General features: G+C 33.3%; 1 protein-coding gene across 4 annotated transcripts in view; it reads right to left on the bottom strand.

Annotated features, from left to right (window-relative positions):
* The window catches only part of RTTN (rotatin), an 89,356-nt gene that overhangs the window by 17,594 nt on the left and 54,563 nt on the right, over positions 1–17,199 (bottom strand). For all 4 annotated transcript variants that reach the window (XR_013947222.1, XR_013947223.1, XM_080581886.1 and 1 more), the window contains exons 30-37: positions 16,127–16,234; positions 15,470–15,628; positions 15,220–15,291; positions 11,528–11,720; positions 8,283–8,365; positions 2,711–2,822; positions 1,855–2,050; positions 736–826 (exon numbers count right to left, since the gene is read on the bottom strand). Coding sequence is in view for 2 of the 4 variants with exons in the window: in XM_080581886.1 (XP_080438012.1) it covers positions 736–826; positions 1,855–2,050; positions 2,711–2,822; positions 8,283–8,365; positions 11,528–11,720; positions 15,220–15,291; positions 15,470–15,628; positions 16,127–16,234 (1,014 nt within the window). In the remaining 2 variants the exon portion in view is untranslated. The remainder of the gene's footprint in view (positions 1–735; positions 827–1,854; positions 2,051–2,710; positions 2,823–8,282; positions 8,366–11,527; positions 11,721–15,219; positions 15,292–15,469; positions 15,629–16,126; positions 16,235–17,199) is intronic.

The raw sequence follows: 17,199 nt of genomic DNA, 5'->3' as shown, positions 1-17,199 counted from the left end.
CTTTCTAGTGACAAAGAATAAACTTCCCTGTGAGAAAGTCATGACTTTCATTATGTGTACAGCATGATATTCTCTTGAAGCTCATACAAAAACATTAGAATGGTCAATAATATTGACAAATATATGTATATTTCCTGAAAACAGAAACTCAGTTTGAAGCTTAAAAAAATAATAATTTTTTGCAGGAACACTTTTCAGTATATCTGCACTATATCTGCCAGGAACACTTTTTCTTAATGACACGGGTATCTGCCTTTGAACTAAATATTTTGCTAAGTTAAATTTGAGACAAAAGTAGTTCTGTTAGCAACAACCCTTATACATTTTGCATACATCAGAATTAGTTGAGAACTATGCAAGTGTCTGCAGGACTGGAGCCAAAGCAAAGCTGCCAGATTTGTCACAGAAAATAAGTGTCAGTAACTGCATCTGTCTCACACTTCAATTCTGTACAAAGAAATTCTATTACACATTTATTGTAACTGCTCAATTCAATGTGTTTTAAAAATACAAAATTGGTTTTCAGTTGTTTGATGGTTATAGGTATTGTTCTAATACAGAAATTATTTTTTCTATGCTGAACATAGTACTGTTTATTTTCTCTTAAACCTTTTCAAAAACACAGATTCATATGAATATAGCCTATGGCAATATGTCTGGCATATGTTAAGAAATACAGATAACAAACATAACTAACTTCATAATTAAAAAAATAGTAACAAGTACATCTCTAACCTGAGCTTTTACATGTTCTGTATGACATGGATGACCCAGTGGAGCTTTCAATTCCAAGATATATCTCTCAACCAGATTAGCACTTACAAGACTAAAATAAAATCAAGTAAGCTGGTTAGAAATATACTTAAGTAATTAAACATCCTACTAACTTAACACTCTACATCTGAGAACATTTTAAACAGAGCAAAAATAAATTATGTATTTTCTTAAAATAGTCTTTTTTTTTTTTAAATATATCTAGTGCAATAGCAACCATTGTAGCATTAAGCTGTTCCAGAATAGCTAGCATAAATTCCTATTGCTATTATTTCACTGGTTAAAATTCTTTACATTTGATTGCTTATTTTCTTTCTTGTGTAACAATAAACAGCTCTGTAATAGTATAAACTGTATTCAAACAAAATTTTTCCTTAATTGTCGTATGAAGATCAACTGCAAAAGCTCTTTAAAGACTTTAAAAAAATATGCTGCACTTTAGGATTTCCAAGCACTGTCTGCAGATGAAAGAATTTATTATGATGCAAGTAAAAACATGGAATACAATCTGAAGACTATTTTGCAGATGTTCCTTATTTAAAAAAATAGAAACAAAAATAAAAATAAAACAAGCGAACAAAAATATCCCACTACAGTCTCTGATCTTTCCCAAAGCTGTCAAGCATTGCTTACGCTCTTTTAGTGCAACAGACCTTGGCTCACCCTCAAAATATAGTTTTATTCAATTAAAACTAGAAAATCATAAAATTAATCAAAATGATCTGCAATTCTGTCAGATCAATATTCAATATGCTCTGACTACATCAAATACCACTGTGTTAAAAAGAGAAAAAAAAGGTGACTCAATGGTCATCTAGACCAAACATCACATGACCAGTACACAGTAGTCCTGCAGAAACTACACACCACAAATGATATCACCAATATGACTACCTCTCCTATGAAAAAAAAAATCCAAATTCTTGCATTGGTTGTATGTCAAAAAAAAAAAAAAACACTCCAGAAGCAAGAATTGATCAATAACTTTAACAATTTTGCCATAACCATAGATCTCATTTCAAACTTTTCACCGCTATTACATTACTACACTTTGTAGTTCAGCAGTTATTGATCTCACACCTGCTGAGAGCTGTTAGCAAATGTACTTGTTGAAGAGCAATTCCAGTATCTTTTGGTGTAACAATCATCAGATTATGCAGAAGGCTGCAAACAGCTGACAAAAGTGCAGGTGTGACTACAGCACATTGTTTAGACATAACAGATGTGACAGAATCATGTTGACTTGGAGATGCTGTTGTGGTAGTATCACTTCGACCTAAAAGGTGTTTAAACAAAACAAACAAACAAAAGATACAAAATGATGTAGAGTAGTTACAGAAAATAACTTGATTTCTATTTTTCAGAAAATATCCAGGTTTCTTTTACACTTAGAACAGTATATTTTGGAGCAGAAAAAACATCAAATACAGGAAAGTGTTATTTAAAATAGCTCTGAAACAAAATGTTCTTTGTACGGAGCGCCAATAATTGTAAAAGATAAATGCTAACTTTGGAATTATACAAATTTTGTTTTCAATTCTTTCCTTAACAATGTTTTTAAAATCTATCTATTATATATATCTTTTTATATACATAAGCTTATTTACATTATATACATTTTATCACTTTACAACTATATTTAAACACACACAAAGCTTTTTTCTGTGTGTACGCACATGCATGTTATGTATATGACAGCTTTATCAAAATCAAATGTTTTAAAAGGGTGACTGTAAGACAGTCTACTTCTGTCAAATCTAAGTCACCCTATTTCCTTTTAAAGATGGTATTTCATGCTTGTCTTCTAATATAACCATTAGAAACATCAATGGTGTATGTTCCAGTAATACACAAGCTTTATACTTATTTACAAATACTGGAATATTGGTAGGCTAAGCAGCAAACATTATGTATTAAAACTCAAAGTTTCACTCACCTTGTGCCGTAAGCCGACTAACTGCAGTTTCAGGAATGAAATTGGTTGAATTTGTTGGGACTGTTGACTGAAGCTCAGTAACACTTTCCAGTGACTGTGATGCAGATAGAATCTAGAAAGCCATAAAAAGGAAACTAGTTGATTCCAGCTTTGATAGAGCAGACTTCCATTTACATTTTGCTTATACAAAGAAACAGAAGTTTTAAAAATTGATCACGGTCAAAATCTATTTGATTACAGTTTTACATATATATATGTATTTATATATATATAAATGTATTAATATACACCAAAAAATCTATATTTATATGCATCCAATGATTGAAACTATTGAAAGATAAGCAATACAAACAGCCTGTAACATTTCAGTTAAAAACTGATCAATGTCCATGGTAGTGGAAATTTCTCCTCTTCATCTCTTTCTTTTTTCCCCATCCATCTAAGTGATTCAATCTATATTTGCATCAAAATAAATAAATAAATAAATAAAGGGTGGGGAAAAGGAAATCAGAAATTATTCTTCCTCCCCATTGTATTCTTGCAGCTAGGTTACTTCTTTCCAGGTTTGGCTTTGATTTTCTAGAAGCACTTTGAGCTACTGGAACTCTCTATATAGTATTTTCTCATCCTGTGGAAGGTTTAACCCCATTGCCCCATGCACCATCACTGCCAAATGTTGTCAGGCTTCTACAGGGCTTTGAGCAAACTGCTCTTGGCAGAGAGGGGTGGAACTAGATGGCTTTTAAGGTCCCTTCCAATCCAAACCATTCTATAATTCTATCAGCACATTTTTTTACTTGAGACCACAGTCCCTGTCTGAGCAAAAGGTAGCTAGCTACCTCCATGTTACAGCTCTGTTCTCTCCCCCATTTTTCTCTGTCCTACTACAGTCCATTCTACAGTCTCAAATATTTCTCAATGTAACACTGTGACACTGAAGCTACAGTAAGATTTGTGATGCATGTCTGAAAACCATGATTTACATATATTTGGGGGACTAGGACTTGCCTGGCAGAGTATTTTTCTTGTTAGCAAAAAGCAGTACCAAATTGCACCAACCAATTCAAATTCAAACTTTGTTTAGATATACAACTAAAGAGCATTATTTGCCATTTGAAATGAATTATTTAAAGCTTCATAACTGCAGATTTAAATCATTCTTGAGAATGATTATTATATTAAATCAATCCACCTTGACTTGTTACAATTTCTGCATGCATTTAGCACTGCAATTGCAAGTATTCTAATAAATGACAAATCTTTCTTGAAAAGTACAAATGCAACCTCCAACAGTCCACTTCTGCAACATGTAAAACTCTGAAAGAAGTTACTACTATATAGAGTCATCTTAAAGGTATTATTATGAACTCATAAAGGCCTTCACATGTTAATAAATAACATCACCTACATTGCACAATAAATTCTTTTTGCATCTTGCAAAATTGTCTGAACACTTTCAGCAAACTTTTTTAACCTCTAGGATACAAATCCTGCTGACACTGCTTTAGAAGGCATGTAGTGACTAATTCTCTTTTCAAAGCTTTAAATCACTTAACTGTACAGCTCTCTGGTAATCACAGATTCAGAAAATAAAGTATACTTTTTTTTATAAAATAGGAAGATTTCATAGAAAAGATTGGCCGTAACTTGGCTATCTGGGAAATGTTTGTATCTGCACCACAGCTCAAGTTTTTAAGTAACTGTTCAATCTGCAAAGCAGCCCTGGCCAAAAAACATCCCTAGTGTGAAATACGTTGGTATGTCCATGCTGACTGGTGTTCTCAACCAATCATACATACTAAACATAAAACAAACATACTAGTTAAAGCAAGTTTTCTGTAATAACAACTTGAATTAATGTTTAAACTATACATTTTATAGAAGTCAAAGACGTATTATTTTCTCAGAATCAGACTGCTTGCAACATCCACAGTACAGTTTACAGAAAAATAAATTTGACAAAATTCACTGTAATTCACTGAGACCTTAAAGACACTAAATACAGCATGTATCAATGTACAAGCAATCCAGCTCTCCTGCTGTCTTTTATGTAACCTTGAATCATTTATTTCATTCCCACACTGCCATTCTTCACTCTGTAAAATGTGCAAAATTGTACTTATAGCCTCTGCAAGACCTTTGACAGACTATTTTATAGACTAAAGTAAAATAATAATAATAATTTCTGTTATTTAGCGTATTTGTTTTTCAATTTTCACATTTTTAATTTTTGCAGATTTGAGGAAAAACATTAGGGATAAGGAAAAACAATGAGTCCAAAAAAATTCAGATACTATTTTGACTTAGGGTCATGTGAACACTGTGTGAAGTCAGACTTTGGTAGTGGATAGCTTAGATTATATTAAAACTGAAAACAGAAAACTAATACTGTCTTTTTGTTTATGTCAGAACTGTTTTCAAATATATTAAAAAATAATAATAATAAAAATAATTCTTTTCTGTTCATAGAATTTATAGAATAATAATAGCCCTTTTGTTTTCATACAATTCAAGCAAGCTGGCTTCCATAAAAATCTTCTGGATGTGGCTTATTGAAACAAAAAACAGTTTTATCTTCCTAAACTAGCATTTATGCAATGAATATAGACGTAATTAAAAGATTTTTTCTTTAAAATTTATTAAATATCAGAAACGATCTTCCAAAATAAATATTTTTACTTGTTTTGATAGCTGGTAACTCTCAATTACTTGTGGCTGTTGTCACCAAATCTGTATCATACACGAACGCTTTTCCCTGCAACAGAACCTGAAGACTCCCTTTCAACTACGATAGGGAAAGCTTGCCATCTAGTGGGCTTGGAATGATTATGTGCTCCTGGTATCATCAACAGAAGAAACTTCTTTAAACTTTTGGTAATGACTTCATAAATATGTTTCTTTTCCTCATTTATCAAAATGGAAAGCTTTAGGCCAATCTGTAGGAAGGTAAAATCTGAAGTTTTAGAATAAACTGCAAGTGCCTTATTTCAAATCATGTTATTTTAAAGAAATATTTCTGACCTTTACTAGACAGACACTTCATAGCCATTAACTGTGCTCTGAAATTCAGTTTATATTTAGCCTCAGTTCCCTTCCTCTGTCTTTCCTCTCTCTTCAACTGGCATTGAAATACGAGACCTCTGCAACTCTTATCTATCCAGCATGTCAATGCTTTTTTTTATAGGCAAGAAACAGTCTACACAAACGAGTTTACAGCTGTTAAAAAGTTGACAGTGTTAATGAATGTGTAGGACAAATGGATATAAAATCACTTTCCATCTTGACAGTCAAGTAATCCTACTAAATGTAAAGTCTACAACATCTGGAGGACTAATACAAATTACTATACCTCAATATGCTTTCAGATTTGTATAATTAGTTGGAACTACAGAACAAAGCCTTTACATTAATCTGTGATGCTACTTTACACATATAAATTAAAATACATTAATTTGACCTAGTAGATTCCAAGGTTTTTTTTTTTTTTTTCTTAAGCCATGAAGCTGCACTAGCTTGTTGTAATGAACTAACTCTTCATGAGAACTCAAGCACAACTTCAAGTAGATCAAATATTAGGAAGAATTGCTGAAATTTAACTTTCACCTCAGGTAAAAACAAATGAACAAAAACTTAAATTTGTTCAACTTTAATAAGAAAGTAACACCCTATTCATTAAAAAAAGGAAGCAACTGTTTGTAAATAGCTTGAGATTCCTATTAAAATGTTTTTTTCCTTTAAGTAGCATTCATCTAAGATGAAGCAGCATGTATTTCCTGATTTACATGAGGTTTCATTTATTTTAGTTTCAAATACTCAACTTTGAGTATTTGTGTTTAAAATGACCCAAAGGTATTTGTGATTTTTTTTATTATTATTATTATTATTATTGTGGTTTTTTATAAGACAAATGAAAAGCAGGTTCACTAAAAAATTTCTAAATCCGAAAGAGATGATTTAGCTTAACACTCAGATATATTTTTCCTAAGTATTAAAAATATAGTAGAATTGCTGTTCATAAATCCATTTATAATAGAGTCAAACAAGAAGGAAAAATGTTAATTATGAAACATTTTGAGACAAAAAGTTGCAGTACTGGCTTTTCTGTATTTTCTTTTCTGATCCCCTTCCACAGTAAAATTAGGCATAGCAGTTTGAGTCAATGATACAGTATCCTGGTGTGTTTTATAAGTATTTGTTATATCTGTACATTTGTGTAACAGAAAAACGTCTGGGCAATTAGTTCAAAAGTAATTACTTTCAAAGTAAAGACACAGCCCTAACATTCTTTAACTGGGAAACTTACAAGTGCCCTAGGCTAATAATACATTGTTAAGAAAAAAAAAAGAAAAAAGCTCAATCAAATGAAAACTATGCTAAAACTATGTATATGGAACTTTTTATATCCAAAATAAGCACCTATGAATATAGCAAAACAGAAACCATATAGGTGTCCTAAGTGCTGAGTTTCAGCTGTAGTATTTAATAGATCAGGACCATGTCAACTGAAATATGAAGCAGTGAACATGAATATGACCTATAATGCTCTTAATGTAAATGTTTTCTTTCATACAAGGAATTAGTGGAAAACAAACCTAGAGATAATGCTATTGTTATTGCATTAGTAATGGTCCTACGTTGTGGGGTTTTTTTGTTTTTGTTTTTTTTTTTTTTACAATGACTTTCAAAGAAACCTACACTTAGCTGTGACAGCTTTGAAAGATGTAACATTATGGCTTTCATATTACATTATGAAATAATGGTTATTCATATATCAGAAACTTTCAAAGAAAATATAAAAATAGATTATATGTCAAAAATTTCTGGGAGTTATGCTAGAGTCTTTGAAAAGATATGATTTTTATTAGGTAATTAATGAATGTTATAGAAGCTTCCCCCACAGCCTCATCTAGTATTGCCAATCCATTCTGGAACTGGAAGAATGTATTTAATTTTCTCCTTTTGCATTTGCCATTTTGAAAATAGCATATGTTTACAGTATTTCACTGCAGAAGCCATCCTAGCCAGAAACAAACTTTTCAAACAGAAACCTGTTTTCTAATATTGTGCTTTTCTATCTTGAGTCTTGTGAACGCTTGTGGCACTTTCAAGTTTTATAAACACATTTTCAGAATCCAGTGTTCATTATTATATTGTATATAATTTTAGCACAATACACCCCTGTTGTTTTGATTGATCCAGTTCTATAGTTGTATTACATAAATATAGGTTCATTCTGAAAGGACAGTTTGGATATAAGCAGAAGTGGCAACTACAGACAGAGATGATTGCATTTTGTCAATAAAGCCAACTACAGAGTGAGTAATCTCTAGAGAGTACATCTTTGTGGGAGAAGCTATAGAATTTTAGCACTGTCCTATGCATTTAGCTAGACAAGCCATTTTAAAGTTTTACTCAGCATAATCAGCTAATTTACAGTAAATTTCAATTTTTATTTTTTTTTCATTTCAGTTTACTTTAAGCTTTTTTTTTTTAAGCACTTAGTACTTATTTTCTTCACAGCATCTCATTAACAATGGTGCATTAAAAATAAAGAGATTACTCTGGACATTACCATAGTTTCTGATGTTGACTGAGAATGTGAAGATTGGCTTTGACTGGCAGGAACCTTCCAAAGATTAAGAGAATCATCCAAATCTGTGTAGGAAAAATGGGGGGGGGGGGGGGGGGGGGGGGGGGGGGGCGGGGGAAGACAATTATCAGAATCAAACAAATTTTTCTTTTTTTATTACTACAATACCAGGAGAGAGCAAAACTAGCTTTTCAAAGCTTTGTTTCATAAAACAAAAAAGTAGACAGCCATACTTCTGAAAGTCTCAAAATATTTAATATGTTTGTATACATTGTACAGCTCAACTATTATCCAGCAAATCCCTTGAATAAACAGAATTTAAATAGAATACAATATTCAGCTATGACATAAAATACCATGGAAAAAACTATACTTAGCTCAAATTGCAGTTACATAGCCTTTGATCATTTGAAATAGTTCAGATTTAGTTTTATTTAAAATATAATAGGATAAAAGTACTGATACTGTGGTCTCACAATACAAACATAATGAACTGACGTCCTCATCTTCAATAAAGCTTCAAGGTTATAACTTAAGAGAAGCAGTTTCAGGAGAACCCATATCCATAAATATAATGAAAGCAGAATTAACTTTTAAATGTGTTTCAGAACAAAAAGTGATGAAACCTTTATAGCTCAAACCTGTTAATAATAGGCTTTCAGTTTTTTATATGTAGAAAAAATAAGTAAAACAGTATGGCACTAGACTACACAGATTCCAAATCCCCAAACCATAAAAGTGGAGGTCCTATAAATATCTTAGCTAATTACTAAGCTGAGATAATTATTTTTAACGTAACTTTATTGATGAGGTTTTTTAAGTTGCTGAATAACGTGAAGAAAATACATCAGGAAGAAAACCTACAAAAACAGTTTCAGGAAGATAAACCAAAGGGAGGTCTATTAAGAAATGACAAGGGACCTAATATAAAAAGCAGCAACAGGTCATTATAGATTGTCCTGGTTCCAGTTAGGACAGAGTTAATTTTCCCTCATAGTAGCTGGTAGGGTGCTATGTTTTGGATTAGGATGAGAAGAGCGCTGATAACATGCTGATGTTTTAATTGTTGCAGAGCAGTGTTTACACCAGGCCAAGGACTTTTCGGCTTCTCGCTCTGTCCTGCCAGCGAGCAGGCTGGGGGTGCAGCAGGAGCTGGGAGGGGACAGACCCAGGACAGCTGACCCAAACTGGCCAAAGGGGTATTCCATACCATCTGACGTCATGCTAAACAATATATAGGGGTGGCTGGCCGGGGTGGGGGGCCGGCTGCTCGGGGATAGGCTGGGTCAGCGGGTGGTGAGCAATTCCATTGTGCATCACTTGTTTTCTTACACATTATTATTAATAATACTATTATCATTATCACTATTATTATTATTATTGTTATTATTATATTCCTGTCTTAATAAACTGTCTTTATCTCAACTCACCGGCTTCACTTTCCCGTTTCTCTCCCCCATCCCAGAGAGGGAGGGGGGAGGGTGAGCGAACGGCTGTGTGGTGTTTAGCTGCCAGCCGGGTTAAACCACAACATAGATGAACATAATTGTGAAGGTATGAATGGAGCACTTATAAGCCTTTCAAGCACAATTGTTTTAGAGACAGAGAAAACATTGTCCTGTCCTCCCTTTCTTTTTCAAATAAAGCTTATGTTTCCTATTCCTGAAATCTCATAGATAAAAGACAGAAGATTCTTCCTCCTCACTTCAAAGCTGCCAGAACAGCATTCTGTTGGCTTTACTCTTCAAAAAACACAAAACAATATCTCAACTGCTCACTGAAATGTTCTACGGTCCTGGAGAATTAGTTGATCTTAGATATGATATTGCATCAGCTCATTGACAGAAAAAGCAATTGGGCCCAAACAAATGGAACAATGGAGGACAATGTATTGGACAGAAAAAAAAAACAAAAAACAAAAAACATTTATGACTGTCCCCTTCCCTCCCCCTCCCCCCGCCCTGCTGCCCAAACAAGAGAAAAAGGAGAAAAACAACACAGGAAAAAAAGAAAAAAGAGGGACAGGAAGGAGGGGAAGAGAGAGACATGAGGTGGGGGAGACATGGAGTGGGAAGAAAGTGCCACAGGGAAAGACAGAAGGGAGAGCGCAGCACAAGGGAAAAAAAAAAGAGGAAGAGAAAAAAAGGGGGAGAGACAAAGAGCAAGAGAGAGTCACAGGGAGGGGGGTGAGGCACAGAGACAAAGAAAGCCACAGAAGAAACTAAAAAATGAAGTGCTTTTATGACTAGAATTTTGTATATTGCTGAGGTACATCTCTGGTAACTGAGTAGGTTAACCACAAACATATAAATTCTATTTCCTTTCAGTGTGTCTGTTATAAAGTCATAACTTAGTAGGGAAAATAGCATTCCTCTTCTGTTCGTGCTTCTGTAACGTAAGCTGCAAAGATGCAAAACCTACAAGAACTGCTCAAATTGTTCAAAACAAGATGCAAACAGAATCTTAGATACACAAAAAAAGAAAAACCAAAATAATGATTCTATTAATTTTCCTCCCCTCAGTTTTCACTAGCTGAGCTTTCTCAAGAATTTCCTAACTTTCTAAACTTAAGATAATACTACATATCTGGACAAGAATGTGGGTTCCACCACGCATCATAGAAAGAGACTTAGAAAATGATTAGTCAATATAAGTGTTAGATCTCTGGTATTTCAAAGGTATGCAGATTAAAAAATCTAACCAACCAATCTGAATATTTGATCAATCTCTGAACTAAATTATGTCTGAATGTCTTAGAACACTGATAACTTCAGCATTTTGGAAGCCACTCCTAATCATGCATCTTTGAAGCTGTAAAAAATACACACATTAGGAAACAGAAGTAGGAGATGTAGACTGTTTCTAAAACTGTAAGTATTTCTTTTTCCTGAACTTTCATCATACTTGTCTGTTAAAGTTGCAAGCATAAAAAGTATTTTAACCCCAACATTTCACAAGAAAACTTGCTGTAGAAACAATTACACCTTTTTACACCTTTAAAATTACAACTTTTTGAAGATGTAACAGTTCAGAGCTTTGTCTGAGATATGCCGAATTATTTACTCTTAGATATTTAGACCCATACTGAACTTGAAAACATTTAAATTCATGGCTTACATATTCAATTTTGAGCTTCATTTTTAATAAGATTTACTTGAGGTAAGTTACTCTAAACTAGACATTACTTCAGTAGGTTAAAAACGCAAGATTACATTAGCATAACTTACCAATTATACCACTTTTTTCAATAATGTGGTTGTCTTCCCTGGAAGAATTTAAATCAAACATATAACAACCTAGGTAACAGCGTTTCACCATCTGATTCAAATGTTCGTAAAATTGACAGTGATACAAAAGAGCGTTAAGTGCAGGTTTTCCTGTCTGGGAGAGGCCGGATTCTTCATCATGTACACAGGGGCCCTGAAGACATGAAATTCACAAAGATAATTATTTTATGTAAAAGATTCCTTTAAAGAAAACTGTCAAAAACAAACAAAACAAAACACAACTCTAAGCCTAATACTGTTTGTGTGTATATGCATAGCTTTTTACAGACTAACAGATTCTAGAAGTCAGATTTAGATTTTATTAAGACTAAATCAAAGTTACAAAAATAGTAATGATTTAGTAAAATAGAAGTATTTATTTAACTCCTGAGAAATTTATAACAGCTAAGTAGAAAGCCATGGAAAGCTATAACCTGTGGGATTTAAGACTTTACAACTCTAATTTCTCATTTAATCCTACTTACATATAAGTATATTGCTATTATATTATCTACCCATATCAATCTGTTATGACAAAAGATTTATTTAAAAAATTTTTAAAAAATGAAAGAAATTCTCTTTGAAGAATGTTTTTCAGACATATTTTTAAATACTGACTCAAGGGAAAACATTGTAGAGAACTGAATTTATACCTAGAAAGAAATACCTTAGTTGTTTGTTTTCCACATCAACAGTTTGATTTGCCTGTTTATATTACAGTATTTTTCCAGTGTTTTCTACGGTAATAGAAGAAAACAAAAAATCCCTATTAAGCTATCACCTGTTTTAGAATGACCATAAAATTAGAAATGTTAATTGGCAAAAGAACTCAAAGTGAGAAAAAAAAATTACATTCTGTGAGTTTTAGAAGGGATCTTGCAGAACTTTAATTAAGAAACTTGTTTAAATTATCAGAAAAATAATGCTAGTTAGAAACTTTCCTTTGTAGTCAGCAGATAGCAGAGGAACATAACCAACAAATAAGTCATTTGAAAGACACTATTTACCCCCAAGAGGCTCCCCCAGTCCCTCCATTTACACTGAATATAAGCCTTATTTCCAAGAAAAAAAAAAAAGATCAAATAGAAGGTGTAAAACTATTTTGTATGACAGGGTAAGTTATAGCCAGAGCTCTGACTGGTTACTGCTAATTATTTTCTATGATCCTATATAAACAGATTATTTCACTATTTGCCTTTTATGCTAATTAAAGAATTATATATGACAAATAGTTTGAAGAAGAATGTGTTATTTCATGAAAATTGCTCATAACAAATTATAAAACTGTAGTCATTTCACTATCAGCAATATACTTGGACTGTATCAACAATGACAAATGCATTCTTTGGAAATTCTGTTAAATTTAGTCAAAATCTTGCTACCCATAACTGTCTTTACCAGTTTAAAAACCTATACCATTCACTTTATTGCACAGTGGGTGTACTGAAAGAGTCATTCATCAGTTACTTTCACAACGTGGTTTGACTTAAGCAATCTTCAGAAAATGTAGTACATTGCAGTCCTAGAATACTTTATACAGGTTGACTTATTACAAATTTTCTCCTACGGCCACTCTTTAAAGTAATGTAGCAAAATGAACTACTACAAAACAAATCAACCAAGTAACTGCAACACTATAGACATTTATGTGAAGATACTGGCCTACAAGCTCCAGCAACAGCCTTTTCTTTTCCAACACTATTTTCATTAAATGATGAATAATAATGTTCTACTTTGGCTCTGGTACATTATAGCTACTGTTCACCCAGATCCACTTAATTGGTCTCCTTTGAACTTGCTTGCATTAAGGTCTACAGGCAAATTATCTTATCCAGTGTGACGAAAAAAAAGTAACTGAACTACAGAATTTTATCCTGGTGGTATCTTACAACTTTAATTGCTGTTTATATTTTCAACACTTTTAATTTACCAGTTACCATAAAGTGTTGTTTTATAATATCTTTCAGCATGAACACTTATTAAGAGATGAGCAATTTCCATTAAACTGCACTTAACAAGAATTGACTCAACACTCACATTAATTGCACTGGCATTCATCCAGAATTCTGCAACTGGATTCAATTTCTGTCACCTCACCATAGTCATTGAAATATTAAAAAAGAATAAAAAGCAATTTTCAATTCAGTTTATATTGACAAGTTATAATAGCTGCACCTTGCAAATCCCCTGCTACTAAATAATTATTATTCATATTGGTAAAATATTAATTTTTAAGTAATCAAAGACTGAAACAAGCCAGAGATTACAAATTACTTGAACATATTCCTTTATAATCAGATGTAAAGAAAAGATGTCTGGGGGACAAGAGGCTGGAGAGCAGTCCCACGGAAATTAATCTGGGAGTTCTGGCTGACAGAAAGTTGAATGTAAGTCAAGTGTGCCCTGGCAGCCAAAAGGGCCAACCATATCCTAGGGGTGCATCAAGCACAGCGTTGCTAGCCAGTTCAGGGAAGTGATCATCACTACTCTGCTCCGCGCTGGTGCAGCCTCACCTCAAGTACTGTGTAGTTTTGGGCACCACAATACAACAAGAACATAAAACTTATTAAGACTATAAAAACTATTAGGACTATAAAACTATTACAGAGGTGTCCAAAGGAGGGCTACAAAGATGGTGAAGGGTATAGAAGGGAAGATGTAGGAGAAGCAGCTAAGGTCACTTTGTTTGTTCAGCCTGGAAAAGAGGAGACTGAGCGGAGGCCTCAAGGCAACCTACCACTTCCTGATCTATTCTATTGGTGGTCAGAGACAGGACCTGAGGGATGGTCATGAAGCTGCACCAGCAGAGGTCCGTGTCAGATATTAGGAAAAGGTTCTTCACTGAAAGGGTGGTTGGACATTGGAACAGGCTCCCCAGGGATGTAGTCATGGCAACATGACTGCTGGAGTTCAAGAAGCATTTGGACAACGCTCTCAGACATATGGTTTGACTTTTGGGTGGTCCTGTGTGGAGACAGGAGTTGGCCTTGATGATCCTCGTGGGTCCCTTCCAACTATGAATTGAATGTGAATTCTATGATTCCCTTCCATATGAATTCTATCATAGACTATACTGAGCTGGAAGGGACCCACAAGGATCATCAAGTATTTGAAAATACTCGTCACCCAACTGGACACAGCCCTGAGCAACGTGCTGTAGCTCATCCTACTTTTCAGCAAGGGTGTATGTTCTTAAACAGATTAAATTACAGCAAACTGCTAGCAGCTTCATCTTTCTTTGGGACATATTGTTTCTTGCCACTCATATTTCTTTCAAAACATTTTATAAACACTACGTTTTCAGAATTTCTTCTTCCTCACACACCTCAAATCATGTTCCATTCTGAGCACGGGCAGAAAAAAAAAAGACCAATTTCTATTTTAAAACATTAGTGACACTATGTAAGCAAGTAAGTTTCCTAGCAGATTAAAGACATTATATAAGATACTGTACATACATGATCTAAGATACTAAACAATCTAACTTCAGCTGTTTTCTTGAACTTGCTGGAAGTTGGAAGAAGTTTGTCTACTCATGTATTTCTTTCCAAAACATCACCTCAGACATTAAATACAGGTATAGTGCATTAGGTTTTTATGACAAATAATGCATCTCTGTGAAAGTATGAACTTTCTCATCAATAGTTACTCACTTGCCAAACACAGTCTTTCACATCTTCAGTAGGAATTGGAATCACAAGAAGATTTTGTAGAATAAAAGCAGCCTAAAAGAAATGAAATCATCAATACTGCAGTCTAGTCATCACAGTTCAATAAAATACGTCAGATTGAACAGCACAGTTTCTATATTATTCCATCGCTTTAGACATATATAAGAAAAAAATTTTCCATATTCATGTTGGAAAAAAAAATTAAGACAGCAGAATGATACAAAAAACATACCTCCCTGCGTACCATGCTACATTCAGATTGGTCCAGAAGGATGTTTATCACTGTTCCCCATAGCCCTCCTGAAATGTTCTGGCAACTTTCTGCTAAAGCAATACATCCTACTTCAAGAGATGTAAGAGCTGATCCTATTCCAAGTGCTGTGAATCTGACCTAGTACATATAAGTACAATATAAATGTGACGTTTCTTACAGTAATATTAAACGTCTTTTAAATTATTATTATATCAACTGAATCTGTGGCTTAGAAGGAACTTATTCAAAAATAAGTATTCAGCATTTAAAAGTAGTTCTGATTAAAAAAATCATACAATTCAACAGATTTGCATCAAATACATTTGCTCTAAACTTGTAGTACAGGTACCTGCTTCTGCTTTGGAGCTAAACAAGAGCAACATTGATGAAAACTGCTTATGAATCACTATCATGAGTGACTAATGAGAGGACAGAAGACTGAAGATAAAGCAAAGGATTTCACAGAAAACGTTTATATGGAAATACTGCCTCTACTTTATTGCTATTGTTATTTAGGATATAGCTAGTAACATTTAAAATAATACAAAACAGTAGTTTCAATATTGAATAAATTAATCAAACAAAAAAGTTGTAAATACTTAGATGTCAAAATAAGATTACATTACATTAACTAACCTCAGGGTCTCTATCTACCCATAAAGGAACCAGCCATGCCAGACCTAGGTGAGAAGGAAGTTGGTCTTCACTGTTATCATAAGGCAAAGACCAAAGAGATACCCAGTCCTGATCAGAAAACAGAGAAAGTACGGAATTATTTTATAAATCTTTTAATGCTATGCCAGTCTACCAACTGAGCCTAAGTTATCAATTGCATACTAAACCACTTTAAATGCACACAACACTGATATTCCAGGAAAAAAGATTTTGATTCTGCCTCTATAAATATGCATTTAACTTGTTGACTTCACCTATTGAATAAAATTAAATTTGTGACTACTTCTTCATAGGATTAGGATAGCAGTGCTAAAGACAGAATAAATATTTCACTTGAATTTTACATGTATTACTCCTTGCATTTTTTATTTTTGCTCATTATAAACACTTCTTTTTTTTTTGTAATCATAGGTGTGCAGGAAATTGCCAAATAAGAACATGCAATTATTTCTTTCTTTGATCATAATTTATTCTTTTCCTTTGTGCACTTGCCATATGATTAAATAAAGTTATGCAGACTACCATGTATTACCTATCTGCAGATTCCATGAAATCATACTTGACTTTGCAAACTCAGTTTCTTACTTCATATCAAAAAATCCATACAAGCAAAGTGCTTTGATTAGCACTTAAGTTTAGCATAAAACTGCACAATGCATTAAGTTCATAATGAACCACGATACCTAAAATTTTATAGATCCGTCCTCTGGCCATCTCATATCTGTATATTTTTATACAGTAGATGACAATGTTGGATGCTTCTCTTGGAGGAGTGTATTTTGCATGGATCTTCAATACATACAATATTAATAACAGTAAGCATAGTCTCTTACAATATTTGAATTTGAATGGGGAGGAGCATTAAAATACAAAATGAAATACAAAATATACGTCAGGTCAGCAAAGTATGATCATAAAGCAATAACAAAGCAAATAAGGAAACAAAACATTGCATACTAAGTACATGGTCTATTTCTCAGTACTTCTACAAACACCTGATAGTCATTTCTGTCCATCAGTATGAACTAAAGGAT

This window comes from Anser brachyrhynchus, assembly GCF_964034855.1.
Source record: "Anser brachyrhynchus genome assembly, chromosome: 2".
Classification (NCBI taxonomy): Eukaryota; Metazoa; Chordata; class Aves; order Anseriformes; family Anatidae; genus Anser; species Anser brachyrhynchus.
This window is presented reverse-complemented; position numbering and strand designations above follow the sequence as displayed.